The sequence below is a fragment of the Anolis sagrei genome, chromosome 4, assembly GCF_037176765.1.
Source record: "Anolis sagrei isolate rAnoSag1 chromosome 4, rAnoSag1.mat, whole genome shotgun sequence".
Lineage (NCBI taxonomy): Eukaryota > Metazoa > Chordata > Lepidosauria > Squamata > Dactyloidae > Anolis > Anolis sagrei.
Window position 1 is genome coordinate 126233158 of NC_090024.1, and position 27435 is coordinate 126260592.

General features: G+C 42.2%; 1 protein-coding gene across 1 annotated transcript in view; it reads right to left on the reverse strand.

The window, feature by feature from the left end:
• SOAT1 (sterol O-acyltransferase 1) overlaps nt 1-27435 on the reverse strand; it is a 60102-nt gene that overhangs the window by 13647 nt on the left and 19020 nt on the right. The window contains exons 3-9 of the mRNA XM_067467644.1: nt 24053-24108; nt 14161-14303; nt 14014-14073; nt 10668-10775; nt 5586-5868; nt 3095-3173; nt 2395-2476 (exon numbers count right to left, since the gene is read on the reverse strand). Coding sequence (XP_067323745.1) covers nt 2395-2476; nt 3095-3173; nt 5586-5868; nt 10668-10775; nt 14014-14073; nt 14161-14303; nt 24053-24108 — 811 coding nt within the window. The remainder of the gene's footprint in view (nt 1-2394; nt 2477-3094; nt 3174-5585; nt 5869-10667; nt 10776-14013; nt 14074-14160; nt 14304-24052; nt 24109-27435) is intronic.

Below are 27435 nucleotides of genomic sequence, written 5' to 3' on the forward strand. Positions count from 1 at the left end.
CGTTAAATTAGCCTCCCCGCATACGTGGTACCTAAATTTCCTACTTGACAGATGCAACTGTCTTTCGGGATGCAAAGGTCGACAGCAAGCTACATAAATTGGTCAGAAGCTCACTCCGACCTGGGCTGGCTTCAAACTCATGACCTTTCGGTCAGTAGCGATCTTAATGTAGCTGACTCCCAGCCAGCTGCACCACAGTCCAGTGTAGACCCATATAATCCAGTTCATAACATATCATCTAATTTTTATATGGCAGTGTAGATGGGGCTTATGTGTGCATCAATATGAGGACTAGAACATTTCCGAAACCAAAATGGTCAGAATCAGACAGATCTTAGCGATAAACAAAATGTCCATACAAGCTTACTGGAGGCACAAAGGAAATTGGATCAATTCGGCACTGGAGCATCTACAATGAGTTGCTCTCATCCATTATTTAAAAGCACCGAGTGCATATCATTCTGCCAAACTCACAACTAATTTGAGTATTTTGCAAAAGAGAAGGTAAGCAGCCCTTGCAGAGAACTTCAGAAAAGTATAGAGCCAAACTGTGTTCCAGTGAGGCTTCACTGCAAAGAAGCAGAGCATGAAAAACATTTTGTGGAGGTTTTTGAGGTACAGCATTCACAATCCGCCGGTAACTAGGGTCAAAAACTCTGCAAAAGGTCCTCACATAGAGGAATCTTCCATGTCAGGAAAGGGGACAGCATTTTCCTGATGTTTTTCAACAGGATCCTCTATTTTCAGGTGATCAAAAATATTGATCACTTGAAAATGGGGGACACCTGCTTGGACCCCTGGCCTTTGACCTGTGGGGTCCCGCAAGGTTCCATTCTGTCCCCCATGCTTTTTAACATCTACATGAAACCACTGGGAGAGGTCATCCGGAGTTTTGGAGTTGGATGCCATCTCTACACAGATGACACCCAACTCTACTACTCTTTTCCACCTAATTCCAAGGAAGCCCCTCGGGTACTGGATGAGTACCTGGCCGCTGTGACTGTCTGGATGAGAATGAATAAGCTGAGGATCAATCCTGACAAGACAGAGGTCCTCCTGGTCGATCATAAGCTGGATCGGGGTATAGGGTGGCAACCTGTGCTGGATGGGATTGCACTCCCCCTGAAGTCACAGGTCTGCAGCTTGGGTGTCCTCCTGGACTCATCACTAACGCTTGAAGCCCAGGCATCGGTGATGGCTGGAAGGGTCTTCGCACAATTAAGACTCATGTACCAGCTGCAGCCATACCTCGTGAAGTCAGATCTGGCCAGGGTGGTCCATTTCTTAGGCACCTCCAGATTGGATTACTGCAATGCACTCTACGTGGGGCTGCCCTTGAAGACGGCTCGGAAATTTCAATTGGTCCAGCTGGCGGCAGCCAGGTTACTAACTGGAGCGACTTACAGGGAGCGGTCAACCCCCCTGTTTAAGAAGCTCCACTGGCTGCCGTTCATTTCCCGGTCCCAATTCAAGTTGCAGGTTTTTACCTACAAAGCCCTGAATGGTTTGGGACCCGCCTACCTGCGTGACCGCATTTCTGTGTATGAACCCATGCGATCTCTTCAATCAGGCCCTGCTCTCGCTCTCGCCCCCTTCGTAGGTGCGATTGGTGGGGACGAGGGAGAGGGCCTTCTCTGTGGTGGCCCCCCGACTCTGGAGCTCACTTCCTAAGGATATCAGACAAGCCCCCACATTGGCAGTCTTTAGGAGGAGCCTGAAAATGTGGGTGTTCCAGTGTGCCTTCCCTGAATAAGGAAATAATTCCCAGCAAAATGTCCTCAGAAGCACTTTAACTAATCACTGGGTTGCTCTCCCTTCATTTCTTTTAAAACCCTCCTACCAGAAACATCCTACCTCTGTTCATGCCCAGTGTTTATTTTTTAAATTTTAAACTATTACATTTGGCCCGGCCACCGGTTTTTTAAATCCTTGCATGTTATTGTTTATATGTGAGTTGTATTAATTGTATTGTTTTTGCTTATTGCAATTTGTTTTATTGATGTGTTGTCGGGCTTGGTCTCATGTAAGCCGCTCCGAGTCCCCTTGGGGAGATGGTGGCGGGGTATAAATAAAGTTTTATTATTAATTATTATTTCCATCTCCTGGATTCTGAAAAGGTACACTGTCCTTCACATTTTTTTCCAAAGTTGGTTCAGGTGTTGGACAATTCCTATCAGAATTAGGCAGCACACCCAAAAGCGAGGAATGATAGGCTCTCGTGTCCAACAAGCGTCTGTTCCCTTCCCCTGCCCTGGAGGATTTTGTGCCCAGTAAAGATCACCATCTGTTTGAACAGTGGCGTCAATACAAGCAAATGCCTCAGTAAAACAAAATATTCAAGAAGGAGAGGAAATTAAGTTGTCACTTGCAACTGTTCTTTCATATTGACATTACCTGGGATAATGATCTCTGTAAATAAGGGTGGGAGCAAAGAGGAAATACAAGTACTGGGAAACTTGAGGAAGCTGCAGAGAGTCTGAAGAGCAGGCAGAAAAAAAGACAATTAGTTAGATCGTAACACATGCTTAAAAGCTAGATTTTCTGTCCCATTCTCTATGACTATATGATTGTTTATTACAGGAGTCCTCAAATTTTAAACAGAGGGCCAGGTCACAGTCCCTCAAACTGTTGGAAGGCCGAATTATAATTTGAAAAAAAGCATGAATGAATTCCTATGCACACTGCACATATCTTATTTGTAGCACAAAAAATACTTAAAACAATACAATAATGAAAATGAATAACAATTTTAACTAATATAAACTTATTAGTATTTCAATGGGAAGTGTGGGCCTGCTTTTGGCTGATGAGATAGGATTGTTGTTGTTGTTGTGTGCTTTTAAGTCGTTTCAGACTTAGCTTGACTCTGAGCGAGGGCTGGGTAAATGACCTTGGAGGGCTGTATTTGGCCCCCGGGCCTTAGTTTGAGGACTCCTGGTTTATTGCAACCAAAATTTAGCAACATACACTTCTACTTTTTTTAAAAAATTCAATGAAGTGGCTTTTCTTATATTTTTTATCTTATGATCCTGATCTGAAAGTAACGAAAACTATCACAAAACTACAGAACTTTTAACAGGACAACATGACTCACTTGATTTCTGAGGGGGACAAGAAATCACACGAGGAACATTTTCCCTTATGTAAGAATGGGATTTCATCACCAGGCGCACCTGCAGGGAAGATTTAGAAGATCAGCTAAAGGTGTTCATCATTTTTCCGAGAGTGGAGGTATTTCTTTCCCCTTAACTTGTCAGTGGGCAGACTCAGGCTTACTAAAAACTTTTTAAACTAACCTAAACCTCCAATATCTAACAACTTTTTGCAGAATTAGAAACACACACACACACATATACGCATAGCTAGGATGGACCCGCCACTTATTGAATTCTCCTAGGGCAGAGTTTTTCATACTGTGTCTTGGAATATGTTAGTGTGTCAGCTGCAGTGTGTTGCACAAACATAATGGGAAATGACAAAAAAATTGGAAATGTACACTACTATTTTACACACTATATATTTTTAAAGATAAGAACAAAAGGTTTTCATGAAATCTTTAGTGACAGTATATCTAGATCTAGGAGCCATGGTGGCACAATGGGTTAAACCCTTGTGCTGCTAAACTGCTGACATGAAAGTCAGCAGTTCAAATGTGTGAGATGGGGTGAGCTCCTATCTGTCAGCTCCAGTTCCTGCCAACTTAGTACTTCAAAAACATGCAAATGTGAGAAGATAAATAGGTACCGCTTCAGCAGGAAAAGGCAAAGAGACGTTCCACGCAATCTTGCTGGCTACACAACCAGGAGGTGACAACACAGGCTCCTCTGTTGAAATGGAGGAAGCACCTCTCCAGAGCCAAAATGAGCACCGCATCCAGAAGTCAGAAATGAAAGGAGAAACCTCTGCCTTTGTTTGTATTTGTCTGTCCCATTGTATATGATTGTGAAGTCATTGAATGTTTGCCTGTGTATGCAAATGCTGTAATCCACCCTGAGTCCCCTAGGGGAGAAGGGTGGAATATAAATAAAATGTATTATTATTATTTACTAGCTGTCACCTGCCACACATTGCTGTGGCCCATTCTGTGTATATGTGTTTTGTGTGTGTATATATGCATATATATGTCTGTGTATATATGTGCATTTGTGTATATATGTGGTTTTGCGCATGCGTTGTAATATATTTTTAGTTTTTTGGCTTTTTAAGTCCCTTCCGCTGTGCTTTTTGGTGTTTTTATGAGTGATGGTCATTTGTTGGCCTGCTAGGTGTCTTGCGTCCAAATTTGTCAATTCGTCCAGTGGTTTTGTGTTATGTTAATCTCACAAACGAACATTACATTTTTATTTATATAGAAGATTATTATTATTAGATTTACCTCATCTGCTGTAAGCTAAATACAGTAGACTCTCAGTTAACCAGCATTCATGAGAACTGTTGGATAAATGTAATATCTGGTTGCTTTAGAGTGACGTTTAAAAATAGGTCTAATACTGTACATCATATTATACCATACCATAAACTCTATATTAACTTGATCTTAATACAGAAAGCAAATAAAGACAAACTCAATGTAACATTTACTGTATTAGAAAAAGTTTTGTGAATGCGGTGTTGGCTTTTTTTGCCAGTTACTTGAGAATTTCAGTCACTTGAGTTCTGGTTAACTGATCGTCTACTGTATTATTATTCATCTACTCTTTTTGCCAACCTAGCAGTTCGAAAACATGCAAATGTGAGTAGATCAATAGGTACCGCTCCAGCGGGAAGGTAACGGCGCTCCATGCAGTCATGCCGGCCACATGACCTTGGAGGTGTCTAAGGACAACGCTGGCTCTTCGGCTTAGAAATGGAGATGAGCACCACACCCCAGAGTCAGACATGACTGGACTTAATGTCAGGGGACTATCTTTACCTTTACCTACTCTTTTTGCACCTCAAATTTTTATGTACCATTATGTTTTGAAGACATGCATTTATTGTTGCAATAATACTGATATTTTTTTATAAATTCTCATTTCCCTCAAAATTCTTTGAACACAACTACAAACGATTTAACTATTATATTCCACTTAATATTAACCAACAGTAAACAATTTCTGCAACTGATTTTCCTTTCAAGCACAGGTGAAAATGGAAAGGATCAATAGCTACATATATTAAAGCCATACATCCATGATCTTGCTTGTGACCACATCTCAGCCAGACCTAAAAGTGCAAATTATCCAAAATCATAAGTTGATGTTTAGGGGAAACATTCTGTCAATTAAAACATTTAACTAAATATTTTTTTCTCCACTGATAACTTAGAAAAACAATAGGAAGTATAATTTTTTTCTATATACACAAGAAACTGGCTCTCAAATTCAAATACATACTTTAAACACATTTATGAAAAGTGGACTTAGGCCTCTTCAACATTGCCCTTATATCCCAGGATCTGATCCCAGGTTAGCTGCTTTGAACTGGATTATATGAGTCTCCACTGCCAAATAATCTGGGATAAGCAGATCAACTGGGATCAGGATCCTGAGATATAAAGACAGTGTAAAGTCCACATTCCCCACATCTCAGGTACCAAAACCCACCTGTTCAAGTATGACGATGAAACAAGAGGCTGGCGGCAGCTCATAGGTCAATGTAATGTATAAAGGCACCAATCCAAGGCAAATCATCTGGAACATTATGAAGAAAGACCCAAAGAAGACGGAGCGGATGATTTTGTGGTTGGAACTAGGGTAACCCGTGGCCCAATGGTGAAAGAGCCCATAAGGCACAACCAGGGTGAACAGGAACATGTAGAGCCAAGTAGGAGCAACGACAGAAAATTTGCCAAAAGCGTAGACCAGGAGATCAAATTCTAGCACCAACCTTCAAAGAGATGAAAGCAAAAGGAAAACAAAATGTTAAGCCCAATATGTGTTAAAATATATTTTTTCAGGTGCAATCCTTAACAGCTACTAATTCTTATATCAAGGAGGGCATTCCACATACCACTTTTTAAAGTATACACATTAGGGGTGCCAAACTCATTTTCATCAAAGGCCACATGAGCCTTATGGTCAACTTCAAAGGCAACCATAATGAAGAATCCATGAATGAAGAATCTGTGGGTACAGTGGACTATTTAGTTCTTACCCAGTTTGAGTACCCAGATGTTACTGAATGACAACTCCCATCACTTTTATTATCTGGAAGTGATGGGAATTGCAACTCAGCAGGACTCATGGCTCTGAGGTTGGGGAAATCTTAAAGGATGACCATAAGGCTCATGTGGCCTTTGATGAAAATGAGTTTGGCACCCCTAATATATCATTTGCACAAATTCAAATGCCACTACCCTAAAAAATGGAGCACACTGTAGCCTTCCAGGGGTTACTTTATCACAACGCCCGTTAGCTCTAATAATGATGTCAAATAATGAGGAAAACGAGAGTTGCAATCTGGCCACATACACTGTCACGGTGGGCTGGATTCAGTCCATGGGCCTTGAGTTTGACATGTGTTTGCAGATAATACTGCAAACGTGAAAGTTAGTATACAGTGGGGGGGGGGGGGAAGAGGGAGTATTTAGTCAGATACCAATTGTACAAGTTCTCCACTTAAAAAGATGAGAGGCCTGTAATTGACAGCATAGGTAGACCGCAACTATGAGAGATGATGGAAAGAGGTTTACACTCCAAATCTCACCATACATGGCCCCATTCATTCATTCTTTCATGTATATGGATCAGTCACCCTGGTCCCTTTGCAGAGAAACAGCCCCAAAGCATGAGGTTGCCACCTCCATGCTTCACAGTAGGGATGGTGTTCTTTGGGTGCAACTTGGCATTCTTTCTCCTCCAACCACGACAGAGTTGTGTTTCTGCCAAACAGTTCTACTTTGGTTTCATCTGACCATATGACATTCTCCCAATACTCTTCTGGATCTTCCAAAATTCTCTCTAGCAAACTTCAGTCGGTCCCAGACATGTACTGGCTTAAGCAGGGGGACACGTCTGTCATTTCAGGTTCGGAATTCCTGCCGGCGTAGTGTGTTACTGATGGTAGCCTTTGTTACATTGGTCCCAGCTCTCTGCAGATCATTCACTATATGGTTCTAGGACTTTTGCTCACTGTTCTTGTGATCATTTTGACCCCACAGGGTGAGATCTTGCGTGGAGCCCAAGATCAAGGGAGATTATCAATGGTCCCGTATCTCTTCCATTTTCTAATTTTGGCTCCCACAGTTGATTTCTTCACATCAAGCTGATTGCCTATTGAAGATTTAGTCTTCCCAGTTTGGTGCAGGGTGACCATTTTCTTTCTGGTGTCCTTCAACAGCTCTTTGGCCTTCACCATAGCTTGGAGTTTGGAGTGTGGAGTGTGACTGCTTGAGGTTGTGGACAGATGTCTTTTATACTGATAGCAAGTTCAAATAGGTGCCATTACTATAGGTAATGAACGGAGGACAGAGGAGCCTCTTCAAGAAGAAGTTACAGGTCCGTGAGACCCAGAAATCTTGCTTGTTTGTAGGTGACCAAATACATATTTTCCACCATAATTTGCAAATAAATTCGTTAAAAATCAGACAATGTGATTTTCTGGATGTGTTTTCTCATGCTGTCTCTCATAGTTGAGGTCTACCTATGATGTCAATTACAGGCCACTCTCATCTTTTTAAGTGGGAGAACTTGTACAATTGGTGTCTGACTAAATACTCCCCCCCCCCCCCCCACTGTATAGTTGTGGCAACTATGGCTTTGTTGTTTCATATTATGAGAAATGACCCCTAGTCCCTGAGTGGTCTGCTCTGCATCCCATGGCTGTTGGTAACTTCAAATTAACTGATGCACAATTTAAATCACAAACTATTCAGAAGAAAGCATCACTTAGTTTAATGGAACGTATGTACATAACAGCATTATTCAACAAACACATGGTCAAATTCAGCTCCCAGAATCAACAGCAAGAATGGCCTACGGTGAGGGATGTTGGGAGCTGTAATCCACCAAAATCTGAGAGCCAATAGTCTGGGAGACACTTACTCAGATGTAAGTTCTCTGGATTTCCTATGAGTCTCTTAGAATTAAAGTGTGTAAAGAATAGCAGCTTTCTGGAAAGCAGAAGGCAAACTAGTATGCACAACTCCACACCAAAATTTCAACAATGGGCAAAAGTGGTAGCAAGAATCTGTCTACCTGAAAGGCATAGCAAAAAGTTCCTGAATTGTGAGTTTTGTCAAAAAGGTGACCTTTATTCAAAATAGTTGGGAACCTTCACTTGTTACGTTTTGGGGTGTATTCGACCAGTACAGCTATTTTGGTACAATCTTTGCTAGGGATGTTCTAGTACAGCTGAAAACAAACTACGTATTTATAATTAGCTCCATTATTCCACGTAGAGAATTTGGCAAGGCAAATCCTCTTACGGCAGTGGTGCCAAGGACATATCCAAAATACTACTTTTTCAGTCAACAGCAGTCTCTTTATTAGGTACAAGAGAAACAATATGGTGGTTGGCAAGCTTTGGCTCTCTCTGTAGACTGCCTGTAAACCAGGCAACCCCACGGAAAGAGAAAAGGGTTGTGTATCAATCAAGGTTTCGCACTCAGGAGTGTATACAGTACTTGTTCCTTCTGCACTGCCATATAATCCACCTTATTTGCTTTGAACTGGATTATATGAGTCCATACTGCCATATAATCCAGTTCAAAGCAAATAATTTGGATTTCATATGACAGTGCAGAAGGGGCCTGAGATTTCAATGAAGAGAAACCTACCACAACATCTTGAGCTGTAGAACATATATTATTTTCTCCTCCTATTAGCATAGTTATCGGAAATACAAGTGCTATACAGGAGACTCAGATTGGTGTCTTTGATCCCATTTCAAACAATCCCCTGATTCATGTCTTCACGCCTGTGATTGAACCAGACCCTCTTTTCTCAGTCTGTTAGAAACAGTGGCCCCTTTCTTCTTCAAATAAAATTTGAAGAAAACGGCACTCTCTAACTTGATGCCTTCCAAAGATCTTGAGCAAATGGGCCCCATAATCCCCAAGTCACATGGCCAGTGACCAATGGTCATGTAACTGGGGATGATGGGAGATGTCGCCTAACTGTTCTGGAAGATGCCGAGTTGAGGACAGGCTGCATTACTCCACTGGATGTTTTATTCTACCAGATACAATCCAGATTATCAAAGAAGAAAATCCACATTATTTATTTTATTTATTTAAGACATTTATATTCCGCCCTTCTCACTCCGAATGGGACTCAGGGCGGAGCACAGCATATTGCCCAACCTACCTATCCGAACGTATCTCGGCCTATCAGCCCACCAGGACCCTAAGATCTTCTGGGGAGGCCCTGCTCTCTATCCCGCCTGCTTCACAGGTGTGGCTGGCGGGGACGAGAGAAAGGGCCTTTTCTGTGGTGGCCCCTCGGCTTTGGAACGCCCTTCCCATGGAGGTAAGATCAGCCCCCTCGCTGATGGTGTTTAGAAAAAGACTGAAGACCTGGATGTTCAAACAGGCATTTGGCTAATTCGGTACAATGAACTGACAACTAAAGGATTGGTAATATGGACGATGAAATTGGATTATGATTTTAGTTAAGAGATGCACTGGATTATTATCGACGGGCCAATACTGTCTATTGTGTATGTTGTCTTTTATGGTTTTAAATTGAATATTGTTGTTGTTGTACTGTTGTAAACCGCGTTGAGTCGCCAATTTAGGCTGAGAAACGGCGGTATACAAGCACAGTAATAAATAAATAAATAAATAAATAAATAAATAAATGCACGGCAAACATTCAATGCCGGGACACAGATTCACGTAAAATACATAAACATTAAAAAAATCAAAATATTAAAATACACCATTCAAAACCGTCCTAGTCATCCACGTCAAATCACTGGCCTGGTCATCTTTCCTATTGCCGCTTTATTGCCCTGTCCCGAAAGCTTGGTCCCACAGCCATGTTTTTACCATCCTTCTAAAGCACAAGAGGGAGGGGGGCAACCTGATCTCACCAGGAAGGGAGTTCCATAGCTGGGGAGCAATCACTGAGAAGGCCCTGTCCCTCGTCCCCACCAATCGCACCTGTGACAATGGCGGGACAGAAAGCAGGGCCTCTCCGGAGGATCTTAATCTCCGCAATGGTTCATAGGGGGAGATGCGTTCAGACAGGTAATTTGGGCCGGGGCCATTTAGGGCTTTATAGGCCAAAGCCAGCACTTTGAATTGTGCCCGGAAGCAAACTGGCAGCCAGTGGAGCTGGCGTAACATGGGAGTTGTATGCTCCCTGTATGCCGCCCCAGTTATTAGCCTGGTTGCCTCTCGATGGACTATTTGAAGCTTCCGAGCAGTCTTCAAAGGCAACCCCACATAGAGTGCATTGCAGTAGTCTATCCTAGATGTAACGAGAGCATGGACAACCGTGAACTTCTTTGAACTGGATTATACGAGATTACATTGCCATATAATCTTCTTTGAACTGGATTGTATGAGTTTACATTGCCATATAATCCAGTTCAAAGCAGATAAATCTGGATTTTATATGGCACTGTTCAAATCACCAGAAAATCCCCACATTTCTTGGAGATGGGATGGCGGCTTCATTGATTCCTGTTTGAAAAACATCCATAATTTAAAATCAAAACATTTAATAGTTCAAAGTTCTTACCTTCCTTCATCAATAAAGTCAACCACAAGTGTGCTGAGAATGAACAAGATGAGGAGGGCAATGAACATGTGGTAGATGGTCTGGATGTGATCCACTTCAAATAGCTCACTGAGAAAAAAGTGAAAAGTGGAAAAATACATTGGAACATTTTAGGAAAGCATGTGTGACTTCTCATCATTATATCCTTTCCGGAAGTGCTGAAAGTCTATGACTTGGGGGTGACTATATAGACCAGGGGTCCTCAAACTTGTCATAGACCCTCAAACTGTTGGAGGGCCAGATTATAATTTGGAAAAAAACATGAATGAATGTACACTGCACATATCTAATTTGTAGTGCAAAAAACACTTAAAACAATACAATAATTAAAATGAAGAACAATTTAAACAAATATAAATTTATTAGTATTTCAATGGGAAGTGTGGGCCTGCTTTTGGCTGATGAGATAGGATTGTTGTTGTTGTGTGCTTTCAAGTCATTTCAGACTTAGCTTGACCCTGAGCGAGGGCCGGGTAAATAACCTTGGAGGGCCGTATCCGGCCCCCGGGCTGTAGTTTGAGGACCCCTGATATAGACACTGTAACAACCTGAGTGTCTTTAGGAGTTTTGCACAGAAGGACATGCGCAGCCGGCCGAGGTCACACTAAAATTTGAGTTTTTTACCTACTAATAAGCATGGCAATGCTCTCTTTCAGAACACAGTTTCTATGCAGGATCATTCAATTATCAACATGCATTGGATTGAATTACTGGAAATTACCTTTTTTGTTTTGCACTGAGAGGTAAAGTAATTTCCTGTATGTTGTTTCAAAACAGATATCCCTGCTTTTGTCGATTTTAAAATTACACAAATGAGATCCCATTCCATGCTAGGAATCTTGGCTTTGCAAGGTTTATCTGGTTAGTGTATTTATTTATTTATTTACAGTATTTCTATTACCTTCTCACCCCGCAGGGGACTCACAATGTACACAGATATGGCAAACATTCAATGCCAAAGACAGACAACAGATATACACAGACAGTCAGAGGCTATTTAACTTTTCCGGCCGCCAGGGGAGCTGTCGCTTTCATCGTCCATCTGCGACACTGATGAAGCACTTCCACATTCCCCGCATGCTTTTGCTGGAGTGAGTCTTTTTTCTGGCCTCGTAAATTAGTTAAATTTCCCTCCCCACACATAGGTGGTACCTAATTTTCCTACTTGACAGATGCAACTGTCTTTCGGGTTGCAAAGGTCGACAACAAACTACACAATTGGTCGGAAGTCCACTCCAACCTGGGCTGGCTTCGAACTCATGACCTTTTGGTCAGAAGTAATCTTAATGCAGTTGACACTCAGACAGCTGAGCCACAGTAGGAAAGATTATACAGATATCAGAATCATAGAATCAAAGAGTTGGAAGAGACCTCATGGGCCATCCAGTCCAACCCCCTGCCAAGAAGCAGGAATGTTGCATTCAAATAACCCCTGAAAGATGGCCATGCAGCCTCTGTTTAAAAGCTTCCAAAGAAGGAGCCTCCACCACACTCCAGGGCAGAGAGTTCCACTGATGAACGGCTCTCACAGTCAGGAAGTTCTTCCTCATGATCAGATGGAATCTCCTCTCTTGTAGTTTGAAGCCATTGTTCCGCGTCCTAGTCTCCAAGGAAGCAGAAAACAAGCTTGCTCCCTCCTCCCTGTGGCTTCCTCTCACATATTTATACATGGCTATCATATCCACAGAAGCCGATCTGCTATTCTGTTCCCCTTTTCTTTTCCCATCATGTTTTAATGATACAATTAAGGGAAAATGAGGACATAACCCCCAAATCCCTGTTGTACCTCTGATCTCTCAGTTCAGCTAAAAACCAGATTTTTGTCCACATTAAAGCCTCGTTCTAGTATCAGGTCTCCATATCTATCTTTCCAAGAACACAACCTCCACAAGACACTGGCACAAAATATGAAATGTATTGCAAACTACCACTGTGTAGTCTGGTATTGTAACAAAAATAGGTACCATGCTTTATTGCATTAAGAAACCCTCCATAAATATATTTTAATAAGTTATTGAAGCAGCCCAATAAACATTTGCTTAAGAAAACCGTGCGTAGTGGAAAATTTTGCTTCAAGCCAAGAAAGGATGCTGGGGCTACAGTGAAATCCTTCCATCATATCTTTAGGACAAATTTGATAGGTCCTTCAAATGAAACAAACAGAAGAACCAATAACATTGAGACCTAGCAGAACAGGAACAAGGAACATGTTTATCCTCCTTTAGGCCTTGATTGTCAGTACAGCATGGACATGTCCCTGAAATGTTATTTATCTCAAAAGCAACAGCAAAGTAGACATTCCGCTACTAACATGAAGGGCAAAATTGCAATGGTTTCTGAGTAAACTCCAAGTATCGTATATTCCGGAATATAAGACGACCCCCAACTTTTCCAGTTAAAATATAGTTTGGGATATACTCGCCGTATAAGACTACCCCTCTTCCAACGCACAGCAAATAAAAATTTTTAAAGCATCAGATTTGATTTCAATATGGTAATTTTCCTATTACTGTACCTCCGTCTCTCAGATCTCGCACATGCGCGCCTGCACCACTTCACTGCAGTCTTCAGGAGCGAGATCTGAGAGGCAGAGGAGGAGATACGGTAATAGGATACAAGGGCAGGCCAGATAGGTTAAAGAGGTGTGTTTTTCTGGGCCCAGAGCCACTCTATCTCTTTTTTCCATACCCCGGGCACCCCGGATGCCTGCAGCTTGCTCTGCCCTTCACTTACATCTTCCTGGTGAGGCGCCCCTTCACCCCACCATCGGGACTGCATTAAGTCCATGAATCCTGATGAATGGATTTTCTTCTACCGTACTTGTACAGCATCGCCCTTAATGCTTTCATACAGTTGCTGCATACGGTAGGGACATGGCCACTGTCATTTTTGAGCTCCCCCCACAATATGCGGCAACCACAGATTCTCCAATCCGGATTGGAAGGTTCAGCACCCGCTCTATAAGACGACCCCTGGCGTATAAGACGACCCCCGGCGTATAAGACGACTACCGCTTATAAGACGACCCCTAACTTTTGAGAAGATTTTCTTGGGTTAAAAAGTAGTCTTATACGCCAGAAAATACAGTATATGTTTCTGCAAAGCAGGGGGTTGGACTGGATGGCCTTTGGGGTCTCTTCCAACTCTATGGCTCTATGATTTTGATTGAAAACAAAAGACAAAGCTAAATCAAAATGAGTGTGGTTCATTACAGATCACCAGAACTGAATCCATCCATCGGACCAGGACAACATTAACACAGCCAAGGCTCCCCAGTGAAAGTTGCAAGCTCTCTGAACATACTCACTCCAAGAGGGATCTCCTAGCAATAAAAACTTTTCCGTGTTCTGTAGGTGCTCTTGATCCTCTGTGAAAAGAAGAAAAAATGAAGCATTTAAGATGAAACAGTAAAAAGAAGCCAGTTCTTTTATAAACTTAACAGAAAAACACTTACTTAGTTTTGACACTGTCTTTCTCAGTACACGCAGCTGGGAAGGCGGACGGAGAAGACTCCAGCAGCACTGACTTTGCAACCAAGCCATTGACAAATTCTGTGAAGTGACTGTCAACACCCTTCATAAAGGCTGGCTTCAGCTTCTGGTAAAACGTGAAGAAATATTTTTCATAGAATCACAGAATAATTGAGTTGGAAGAGACCACATGGGACATCTAGTCCAACCCGCAGGAAAAGCATTTTGTTACAAAAGGAACTAGAAGTTCCAGAAACTTTGGGGTTTGCTAATTTACAGCATTGAAAGAAGGCAAATGCAAGAAACGTTGCAAATTGTAAAACAAAGAAAATTGTTGTTGTTGAGCACTTATTTCCAAAATTTAACTGGAGAAAACGAAATCAAAAGCACAAATTTCAATATCAAGACCCTATTAATTATTTTTAATGGAGTTACAATATGTGAATTTAATTTCTTCAATATTTTATTTATCAATTTAATAATAATAATAATAATAATAATAATAATAATACTTTATTTATGCCCCGCCATGAGAGCCGCCAGTGGCGCAGTGGGTTAAACCCCTGTGCCGGCAGGACTGAAGACCGACAGGTCGCAAGTTCGAATCCGGGGAGAGACGGATGAGCTCCCTCTATCAGCTCCAGCTCCTCATGCGGGGACATGAGAGAAGCCTCCCACAAGGATGATAAAAATATCAAATCATCTGGGCGTCCCCTGGGCAACGTCCTTGCAGACGGCCAATTCTCTCACACCAGAAGCGGTTTGCAGTTTCTCAAGTCGCTCCTGACACGACAAAAAAAAATCATCTCCCCAAGAGACTCGGAGTGGCTTACATGACGCCAAGCCCAACAACACATCAATAAAATAAAATATTCCACAATTAATTTTTTTTAACCGTAAACAATCTTTCTAAGCGGGAGGGAAACATTTCTGACAGAAGGTCTGAACCGAAGAAAATTAATATGAACCAAGAGAATTTCCAGAATTCCCCCTGCCCCCCGGTTTTTAAAATAATAAATATATTATACAAATCACAGACAACTAACATTAAGAATTCACCCCATATGACCTCAAAATCATTTCTTTTTACATTTTATTTCACAAGTCATTTACTGTGATGTTCCACACCTCTTTGTACCAATCATAATTTTCCTTCCATTTTTTGGCTATAATGAGTCTTAAAGCAGTAACAAAAATTACTATTAATGCTTTCTTTTGCTATTTTAATCTTATATCTCTGAAATGTAATTTAAGTTCTGTATTTGGAAAAAATGTAGATTACTTGATGTGGTTGTTGTTCATTCGTTCAGTCGTCCCCGACTCTTCGTGACCTCATGGACCAGTCCACGCCAGAGCTCCCTGTCGGCCGTCACCACCCCCAGCTCCTTCAAGGTCAGTCCAGTCACTTCAAGGATGCCATCCATCCATCTTGCCCTTGGTCGGCCCCTCTTCCTTTTGCCTTCCACTTTCCCCAGCATAATTGTCTTCTCTAGGCTTTGCTGTCTCCTCATGATGTGGCCAAAGTACTTCAACTTTGTCTCTAATATCCTTCCCTCCAGTGAGCAGTCGGGCTTTATTTCCTGGAGGATGGACTGGTTGGATCTTCTCGCAGTCCAAGGCACTCTCAGCACTTTCCTCCAACATCACAGCTCAAAAGCATCGATCTTCCTTCGCTCAGCCTTCCCTAAGGTCCAGCTCTCACATCCGTAGGTTACTACAGGGAATACCATGGCCTTGACTAGGCGGATCTTTGTTGCAAGTCTGATGTCTCTACTCTTTACTATTTTATCGAGATTGGACATTGCTCTCCTCCCAAGAAGTAATCGCCTTCTGATTTCCTGGCCACAGTCTGCATCTGCAGTAATCTTTGCGCCTAGAAATACAAAGTCTGTCACGGCCTCCACGTTTTCTCCCTCTATTTCCCAGTTGTCAATCATTCTTGTTGCCATAATCTTGGTTTTTTTGATGTTTAGCTGCAACCCGGCTTTTGCGCTTTCTTCTTTCACCTTGATTAGAAGGCTCCTCAGCTCCTCCTCGCTTTCGGCCATCAGAGTGGTGTCATCTGCATATCTGAGGTTGTTAATGTTTCTTCCAGCAATTTTCACCCCAGCTTTGCATTCCTCAAGCCCCGCACATCGCATGATGTGTTCTGCATACAAGTTAAAAAGGTTGGGTGAGAGTATGCAGCCTTGCCGGACGCCTTTCCCAATCTTGAACCAGTCTGTTGTTCCGTGGTCAGTTCTGACTGTTGCTACTTGGTCCTTGTACAGATTCCTCAGGAGAGAGACAAGGTGGCTTGGGATGCCCATCCCACCCAGAACTTGCCACAATTTATTATGATCCACACAGTCAAAGGCTTTAGAATAGTCAATGAAGCAGAAGTAGATGTTTTTCTGAAACTCCCTGCCTTTCTCCATTATCCAGCGGATATTGTCAATCTGCTCTCTCGTTCGTCTGCCTTTTCTAAACCCAGCTTTAATGAGTCTTAAAGCAGTAACCGAAATTACTATTAATGCTTTCTTTTGCTATTTTAATCTTATATCTCTGAAATGTAATTTAAGTGCTGTATTTGGAAAAAAATTAGATTAATTGATAGTATGTCATTAATTTCCTTACTGCACCTCCAACAATTTTGTAGATTATTTCTATTATAACAATTTAACATTATTGGAGGTGTTGGAAATAGCAACCTTCTACAAGCATCCTATACTAGTTATTTTTATTTTTTTAAGTATAATATTTAAGCAACCAGGATGAGGGCAGTCATGTTTTTCTGCACTTTACTGCTATTCAAATACTGAAGCCCTGCTTGTTAATGTTTAACGTTTTGCTTACAGCCGTACAAGAACAGGAACTACAAGTTTCCTGGTTCTTCTGTTTCGCTATGTTCACAAAAAAGAAGGGTTTTTTTTTTAAAGCCCTTATGAGTTGTTTGATCTGTTACTTCAGCTCAGGCAAAACAGAAGGATGCCAAAAAGGGGGCAAAAATATAACCAGAACAAGGGACAGGAAAGGAAAGCAGGGCAGGGATCCCGTTGTGCCCACTGAATAAGACATTCCTTCTGTCATAGTAGCAGAATCAGCACCTTGGAATTTGTAGGGGGAAAAGGCCCGTTTATTGTTAAGAAAGATGCCACAAACTTTCATCTTCCTGTGCTTTTAGTTGAGGCTTTTATCATGCAATTACTCTGAATTATATGAGAGGTGTGGGTGGTCAGGCACCTGCGTTTTCAGTTTGAAACCTTCCTTTATTTCCTGTTGTTGTTTCCACACACACTAACCATCTTTCTTCTATATATATAAAAATGCTCTGCGCATAATGAGTACCTTAAAAACAAAAGAACCAATGAACGAAATCACACCAAATTTGGCAACATAACGTCTCACTACACAAGGAGTGACCATCACTCAAAAATTATGATTTTGTCATTTGGGAGTTGTAGTTGCTGGGATTTATAGTTCACCTTTGGAAGACGCAAAACCAAAGTGCCGTTCCAGCAGTCACCAGCCATCCCTTCCCCAATGCCAGAGATACAGCTTAATGGTGTAACATTACAAAATGTTGACCATTTCCGCTACCTTGGCAGCCACCTCTCCACCAAAGTCAACATCGACACCGGAATACCACACCGCCTGAGCTCTGCGAGTGCAGCATTTTCCCGAATGAAGCAGAGAGTGTTTGAGGACCTGGACATCCGTAGGGATACTAAGGTGCTTGTCTATAAAGCTATTGTCCTCCCAACCCTGCTATATGCCTGCAACACGTGGACTGTCTACAGACGTCACATGCAACTCCTGGAACGATTCCATCAGCGCTGCCTCCGGAAAATCCTGCAAATCTCTTGGGAAGACAAGCGGGCAAACGTCAGCGTGCTGGAAGAAGCAAAGACCACCATCACTGAAGCGATGGTCCTCTGCCATCAACTCTGCTGGGCCGGCCACGTTGTCCGGATGCCTGACCACCGTCTCCCAAAGCAGTTGCTCTACTCTGAACTCAAGAACGGAAAACAGAACGCTGGTGGACAGGAAAAGAGATTTAAAGATGGTCTCAAAGTCAACCTTAAAATCTCTGTCATAGACTCTGAGAACTGGGAAGCCCTGTCCCTTGAGCGCTCCAGCTGGAGGTCAGTTGTGACCTGCAGTGCTGCAGAATTCGAGGAGGCACGAGTGGAGGGTGAAAGAGAGAATTGTGCCAGGAGGAAGGCGTGTCAGGCCAACCCCGACCGGGACCGCCTTCCACCTGGAAACCAATGCCTTCACTGCGGGAGAAGATGCGGGTCAAGAATAGGGTTCCACAGCCACCTACGAATCCACAAGGAAACCCATCATGGAAGACCATCTTACTCGTCCAACAAGGGATCGCCTAAGTAAAGTAAGTAAGTAAGTATAGTTCACCTATAACCAAAGAGCATTCTGAACTCCACCAACAATGGAATTGAACCAAACTTGGCACACAGTACTCCCCTGATCAACAGAAAACACTAGAAGGGTTTGGTGGCCACTGACCTTGGGTTTTGGAGTTGTAGTTCACCAACATCTTGAGAGCACTGTGGACTCAAACAATGATGGATCTGGACCACACTTGGCACAAATACTCAATATGCCCAAATATAAATACAGATGGAGTTTGGGGGAAATAGACCTTGACATTTGGGAGTTGGGGTTACTGGGATTTATAGTTCACCTACAATTAAGGAGCATTCTGAACCCCACCAATGACAGAATTGGGGCAAACTTCCCACACAGAACCCAAATGACCAACAGAAAATTCCGTGTTTTCTGGTGATCTTTGCTGACCCTTCTGACACCCCCTGGTGACCCCCCACCCCCGGGGTCTTAATTTCCCAGGTTGAGAAATGCTGCCTTAAGGTAATCCAGTCTAATTCCTTCACCAGGGCAAGAAATCAAAGCCCTCCTGACAAAAAGGGCCATCCTGCCATTCACACACACACACATATATGTATATGACCGATGCAGTATCAAAGATTTGAAAGGGACCCCTAAAGGAGGACAATGATATGTTGCATATTCCAGAGTAGGCAAACCAGACAATCTCCACATCAACACTGGCAAAGAAACAGCAAGAAATACTGTTTATCCACAAGCAGAAAGACATTATATATATTATAACCCAACACTTTCTCATTACTTTATTTTCCAGATCACTAGACTGGGCCACAGCAACGCGTGGCAGGTGACCGCTAGTACCGTATAAAAAAGACTAGCTGCACAGTTCCCTTTGACTGGCAATGCTACGGGCCTTTCTCGAAATACTTTTAGGGCTTTCCCCAATTTGCACTTCATTTTCTTTCACTGAGGCAGAGTTCTGGCAACAATAAATGTGTCTGCTTCACTGATTTCCAAAAACGTCCTGCTCCCTGGGAATCCTTCTGGCATTAATCTGCATTGCCAGGACTCTGAGGCTTGTTTAAAAGAGCACAGAACACCCACTTGCTGGCCAAACCAGCTGGCTTTCTCATTCAGACTGCCATCATTAGTGCTATTATGAACGGTCAAGAAGCGGTCAGAGGCAGTGTGATATTGTGACTTGAGTGTCCAACAACACAGGGAGACATTCAGGACTGAGATCCAAATTCTTGCGATCTATTCTGTACAACACAATAATGTGTCGGAAAACATTTTCTATCTCACAACATACAAACTATCTGCAGACCCACCAAAAAAATCCAACAAATGCTACGTTCAGCAAAGGACAATCATAGAATCATAGAATCAAAGAGTTGTAAGAGACCTCATGGGCCATCCAGTCCAACCCCCTGCCAAGAAGCAGGAATATTGCATTCAAATCACCCCTGATAGATGGCCATCCAGCTTCTGTTTAAAAGGAGTCTGAAGTGGGGGGATCCTCTCACAAGAGGGATCCTCTCACTTCTGCAGGAGTCTACCATATACCATGCAGCTATGGACAAGTCTACATAGGGACCACCAAACGCAGCATTGCCCAAACACATGAAAGGAACATGAAAGGCACTGCAGACTACTTCAACCAGAGAAACCAGCCATAGCAAAGCACCTGATGAACCAGCCTGGACACAGCATATTATTTGGGAACACAGAAATGCTGGGCCTCTCTCACAACCACCATGTCAGACTACACAGAAGCCACTGAAATACACAAGCATATGGACAATTTCAACAGAAAGGAGGAAACCATGAAAATGAACAAAATCTGGCTACCAGTATTAAAAAACTCTAAAATTACAACAGCACAACAACAAAGAGGAAACAAACAAGGACATCTAATCACCTCTCAACAAATGTTTGCTCTAGGCACTGTCAGACCATTATATGCTAATCAAGGGGGTCAGCTGAAATATTCACACCTAGCTCCAGCAGACAGAGTCCTTTGTCTCACCCTGGTCATTCCACAGATATATAAATCCTTTTTCCTAGTTCCAACAGACCTCACTACCTCTGAAGATGCTTGCCATAGATGCAGGTGAAACGTCAGGAGAAAATGCCTCTAGAACAGGGGTCCTCAAACTAAGGCCCGGGGCCCGGATACGGCCCTCCAAGCTCATTTACCCGGCCCCCACTCAGGGTCAATCTAAGTCTGAAACGACTTGAAAGCACACAACAACAACAACAACAACACTATCTCATCAGCCAAAAGCAGGCCCACATTTCCCATTGAAATACTAGTAAGTTTACATTTGTTAAAATTGTTCTTCATTTTAATTATTGTATTGCTTTAAAATGTTTTTGCACTACAAATAAGATATGTGCAGTGTGCATTCGTTCATGTTCTTTTAAAATTATAATCCAGCCCTCCAACAGTTTGAGGGACTATGACCTGGCCCTCTGTTGAAAAAGTTTGAGGACCCCTGCCTTAGATGCTCTTACTGTCTATTACAGCAAAAAACTGCTGATTCTTAATCCAGCTAAAACTCAAACTTCTTAAGAACAGACAAGCGTCTTGAGCTGAGGATTACCTGGGAAGGAATCCCACTGGAGCATTACAGCACACCCAAATACCTGGGAGTTACCCTGGACTGCACTCTGACTTACAAGAAGCACTGCTCGACTATCAAGCAAAAAGTGGGTACTAGAAATAATATAATACGAAAGCTGAGTGGCACAACCTGGTGATCACAACCAGATAGAGTGAAGACATCTGCCCTTATGATTTGCTACTCTGCTGCTGGATACGTACCCCCAGTGTGGAATACATCTCACCACATTGAAACAGTGGACATGGCTCTTAATGAGACATGCTGCATTATCACAGGATGTCCGCGCCCTACGCCACTGGAGAAATTATACTGTTTAGCGGGTTTTGCACCACCTGGTATCTGTTAGGAAGTAGCACCCAGTAATGAAAGGACCAAGGCATTGGCATCTCCAGGTCATCCTCTGTGGATATCAGCCAGCAAGCCAATGCCTCAAATCAAGAAATACAGAGTGAGGCAGCATAACTTCCTTTTTTAAAATGTGTGCCATTCAGTTGGTTGAAGACGTAGTGGAGCGCTAGTGGTCTCGTTCGAGAGGCAGGAGTATAACGTTTTGTCCTGACGCAGTTCAGTCGCCATCATGCGTTGGAACAGTGAGGAGCGTGCTTTTGCCGTCGAGGCCTACTTTTTGAGCAGATTTGGAGTGGCCGGTCCGCTCTCCAGATTTGGCCCCTTGTGATTTTTTTCTATGGGGTGTTTTGAAATCCCGTGTTTATGTGAACCGTCCAAGGACCCTACAAGATTTAAAGGCCAGCATCCAAGAAGAAATTGCCAACGTAACGCCTGCTATGCTGGCAAGAGTCATGACAAACGCCAGAAATTGGTTTACTCAGTGTATGGAGAATGGGGGACGTCACCTACCTAATTTGATCTTCAAAACTATGTAAAACAAAATTTTAGGTATGTGCTTACATTATAAAAATAATTAAAAATTCTGATTCCTACAATGGGTTTTATTAAGTTTTGAAAAAAGGAAGTTATGCTGCCTCACCCTGTAGCTTCCTAAGATCTAGACTGGATTACCTCTAGACTGGATTACTGTAATGCACTCTACATTACAGGGGCCGCCCTTGAAAACGGTTTGGAAATTCCAGATGGTCCAACGGGCGGCAGCCAGGTTGTTAACCAGGGCTCCGTACAGGGAGCGGTCAACCCTCCTGTTCAACGAGCTCCACTGGCTGCCATTCATTTTCCGGACCAAATTCAAGGTGCAGGTTCTCACCTACAAAGCCCTGAACGGTTTGGAACCTGCCTACCTTCATGACCGCATCTCTGTATGCAAACCCACACGATCTCTTCGATCATCTGGAGAGGACCTGCTCATGCTCCACCTGCATCGCAAGCGCGATTGGTGGGGATGAGAGAGAGGGCCTTTTTGGTGGTGGTCCCTGGACTCTGGAACTCACTTCCTAAGGACATCAAGCATGCCCTAACTTTGGCAGTCTTTAAGAGGAGCTTGAAGATGTGATTGTTTCAGTGTGCCTTCCCAGAATAATGTTACCATAGCACTTTGTCCTCCAAAGCACTTAAAATTGTTTTAGATCTGTTCATATGTTCCCACAAACTGCCCCATCATTTTTTCGCCCTTGTCCAGCATATATTTTTAATTTTAATTACATTTGGCCTACCCATAGTTTTTAAAGTGTGTTGTCCTATTGATAATGCTTGTGTTACTGTTTTATTGTTTTGTTGTTTTTAAATTGCTTGTATTGTTATTGTTATTGCTTGTATTGTTGCATTTTGGGCTCGGCCTCATGTAAGCCGCACAGAGTCCCTTAGAGAGATGGTAGCGGGGTATAAATAAAGTATTATTATTATTATTATTATTATTATTATTATTATCTACATAAATACTCGCAGGAACACCTCAGCAAGTGAGAGTCCAAAAGTGGCAGGCTAAAACCCAGAACCTCAATCACTGGCTAAGACCACAAGAAACTCCCTTCTGGGCACACAGAAGAGTGGGCATCTTGGAAGGCGCTGAACAGACTGCACTCTGGCACCACAAAATGCAGAGCCAATCTTAAGAAATGGAGCTACAAAGTGGAGTCCACGAGATGCGAGTGTGGAGAACAGCAAACCACAGACCACCTACTACAATGCAGTCTGAGCCCTGCCACATGCACAATGGAGGACCTTCTTACAGTGACAACAGAGGCACTCCAAGTGGCCAAAGGAAGTTTTTAACTTTGTTTGTGATATTTAATAATACATTATAACTTTATTTTCAATTTGCTTCTGACACGATAAATAAATAAATAATCTGTGCCCCAAGCTCCAGAGACACATGGAGGGCATTTTCAGATGTTCGGAGAGCCATGGGAAGTTCAATGCTTCTCTGTGAAGGGGTCCCCATGCTCTCTCCGAGCAGGGGAGACTTTGTGCTGAGTTTGTTAATTTGAGCAATGTTGGACAAAAGGTTCTATCCTTGGAGGGGGGTCAGGGTCCTCCCACCCACAATGCTTGGCTTGCCTATCAAGGCCAGCTGTAATTTATGAACTCTTTAAAAGGATCAGATGAAAACAACATTTTCTGCCATACCTCCACACTAAATAATATGTCAGGCTGTCCCAAGTCAACTTTTAATGTTAATGATATCCAAGTATCACCACCTGCTTATTTCAGCAACGCCTGGAAGTTCCAAGTTCACATATGCTGAGATCCTAGCAAATACTATCTATTGATTTAATCTGATTTGGGTTTTCTCTTGCCCTTTGCTCACACTGAAACTCACTTCCTGATCAAAGCAAGCAGTCAGCTGTAAGTAGTCAGAAACAGCACCATGTCTTCACAATGGCCGAAATTAAACAGAGATCGCTAAATGTAAAGGTAGAAGGAAGAAATCTCATGTTTGTAGGGATTCGTCGTTATCAATTTACATGGAGTAACATTCCAAAATGTGTACCTCAGCCTCTGTTAAAAGCTGCATCCTCCTCATAGTATGGTCAACATCAATTCGACCTAAGGGGAAAACAACAGAAATTGTTACCGTAGGGCAGATTTGCATATATTTCACTTATACAATATCCATCTAATATGTATGATAATTTAAAAACAGATCTGGAATATAAAGAGATTAAATCATTTAAAACAACACACATATATACAGACATTTTTAAAAGATGTCTATAGAACTATATGAATGAATACCTTAAAACCAACATTGAATGGAAGTCTACAAAAGCTACCTGCCACAGAAGTTTTTAGTCACCCATAATAATAATAATAATAATAATTATTATTATTATTATTATTAATAATAATAATAATAATAATAATAATATATCCCGCCAACCATCTCACCTTGGGGCAGCTTACAAGGGACATGCCCAAGATTACAATTAAAAAACACTTTAACCAATTAAAACATCAGATAAAACAAATAACAACACAACTGAAAGCAATATAAAAACAATACAGCTGAAAGAAACATAGCTGAGGTACAGATTCAATGAGTGCAATACATTTTTACAGGAGTGCACCCTTCCCCTCTGGTTCCATCTACACCAATCATTTAATGCAGTTTCAAAACGGTATTAAAGAAAATGGTTTTGATCTGCAGATGATTACAGAGGAACTCCTCTAACCAAACTGAGGTCTGGATTGGATTACACAAACCATAGAGTTTTGATGCACATTGATGGCTCTTTCATAGGCTATTTTGGACATTCATTGTCTAGTTACAGCTGTGTGAAACTAGCTCTAAACTGCATTAAATTATCAGCGTAGAAGGGGCTTTAGTTATATGTGACTAACACTTCCCATTGAAATACTGTTAAATTTATGTTGGTTAAAATTGTTCCTCATTTTAAGTATTTGTATTGTTCTTTCAATATTTTTTGAACTCCAAAAAGAGATACGTGCATTCCAAAAAAAGATAATTTTTTTCACGTTTTTTTCAAACTATAGTTCAGCCCCACAACTGTCTGAGGGACCCCTGTTATAGGGTGTATATTGCAATACCATTATTCCCCCAGGCCCATCCTCGGGGGATATGTTCCAAGACTTCTAGAGTAAGTGTTGTAGTTCAGCGTGTTGACGGAGTTGCTACTCCTAGTAGCAGAGTGGAAAGGTCTACTCAGGAGTCGGAGGGAGAACAGCAGCGTCAGCGCATTAGGGAAATCATTATGGCTCTGAGTGATACTGACACGTTTCTAGGTTTCTCTGATTACGAGATGGGGGATGGGGAGGTGAGCAGAGGTGTAAAAAGGGCTGCTCGCGAGCCGGAGTCTGAGGGGGAATTACAAAGGAAACGCATTCGGGAAATACTTAGTGCACCAACTGATGAGGAAGACTTCCTGGGATTTGAGAGGAGTTCTGGGTCTGGGAGTGATATGGAGGAATTGGATTGGACCCGTGTGCAGCAAATAAGGGACATCTGTAATCAGCCCACCTCTAGCGAGGAGTTTGAGGGGTTCACTGGGGACTGGCAGCCAGGTGACTCTTGGCAGGATCTGAACCCTGACAGTAATTGGCAGAGGTGGAGGGATGGCCACTCAGCTGCAGGCTTGGGGGCAGCTGACAGCGATGACGAGAGGGTGGGGAACTCATCAAGCTCTGAGGAAGATCTTTGAGATAAAAGTGGGTTCTGACTGCACATCTAGTCGCAGAAGGCAAAGTGTCTTTATAAGACATAATTCTTTGTGCTGCCAACTTTCAACCTTGGATCCTGGGCTACAGCTTCGTGTGTTCCTGAACCTCTGTTTCTTCGGTGATTCCAGCATTCCAGCCTTGTTTTTCAATGGATTGACCACGGACCAGTTTGACTACGCTCTTGGCTTTTCTGGACTTTGAATTCTAATATCTTTGTGACTGAAACATTTCCTAGTTTTGAAACCACGTTTTTCCTGCTTTTGTGACTGTGTTTTTGTGCCATTTCGATTTTCAAGCAGTTTGCTTCACCTTTTGTTTAACCCGGATTATAAGGCAGCGCCATAAACCGGATTATATTTTTGTTTCTTGTAGCGACTTCTTTTTGATGCTTAATCACTCCAGAGACCTTTAGCATTGAAGTTAAGTTTAGGTCAAATTGTATGCAATAAAGCTGTGTTTGAACCTTTATTTTGTGTCTGGCATTGTTTAAGGCTTCTGGGTTGTGACAGCAAGAGTCCTCAAACTTTTTAAACAGAGGGCCAGGTCACAATCCCTCAAACTGTTGGAGGGCCGGATTATAATAATAATAATAAAAATGAATGAATACTTATGCACACTGCACACATCTTATTTATAATGCAAAAACCACTGTATTTTTGTGTTACCTGTATGAAGAAATTAATAAAAAATTAATTAAAAAAAACACAATACCGACGGGATGGGGCAAATGTCATCTGATGGGACGTGTTTGAAATCATTCTCAAATAGTCTCAGAAACTGACTATTTCCTAACGTGATAAGGTCCTCAAGGTGCAGGGACCCTCTCTAGTTTTCAGTCCGGAAATCCAAGGCATCTAGCAAGATAGTCCCACATATCTCCCGCAGGCCCTGTTATAAAGTTCCTCATCACTCATCGTAAGAGAGGGAAAATACGTCATTATACATCAAACAAACTAAACTGCACCCAGAGCTATTGAGCCATTTGTTCTAAATGTAGAAGTAAATGTAATGCTTTTTAATACGCACACACATACAAAACTTTTCCTTTCGTCACGCTACTTGCTTCAATCCTTCCAAGCATAAAAATCCACTGTTGTCACAACACTTAGTTAATGTAAGAACAAGCCCCAGCCATTTACTCCCCTGCTTGGAAAGAGAGCAAGGTCCATTGATCAGTCATTTACACTAGTGTCTTACTACTCTTGGGATTTATGCACAGGACCTTGGAAGTCGTGATAGGAACAAGTGATAACTTATCAACCCTTGGAAATATTTGCCACATCTGCAACTTCTTCTGGCTGTCCAAGGTCTCCGTGTTTGGCACGTCCTGAAGTAACACTAGACCAAAAGGTCACCTGCATATCAACTGGCCTTTTCTACTGCTAGTGCCACCCAGTTGTAATGTAGCTACTCAATACACTTCTAGCTTCATAAAGTAGCCAAAGCACTTGTAATATAGGAGGTCTCTTAAAACGTAACTTTGGTAGAACCAAATGAAAGGAGTAATGAAAATTTGCTGTATGATTGTGGGTTGAATGAAAAGTAATGCCTCCACGTTCATTACTTGGGTTTGGATGGGAATATTTTAATAAATCAAACACAGAAATAATATTGTCGAAGGCTTTCATGGCTGGGATCACTGCCAAATTTCTTGCTCCACAGTTACAAAGCCATATTGGGCTCACTACACACTAC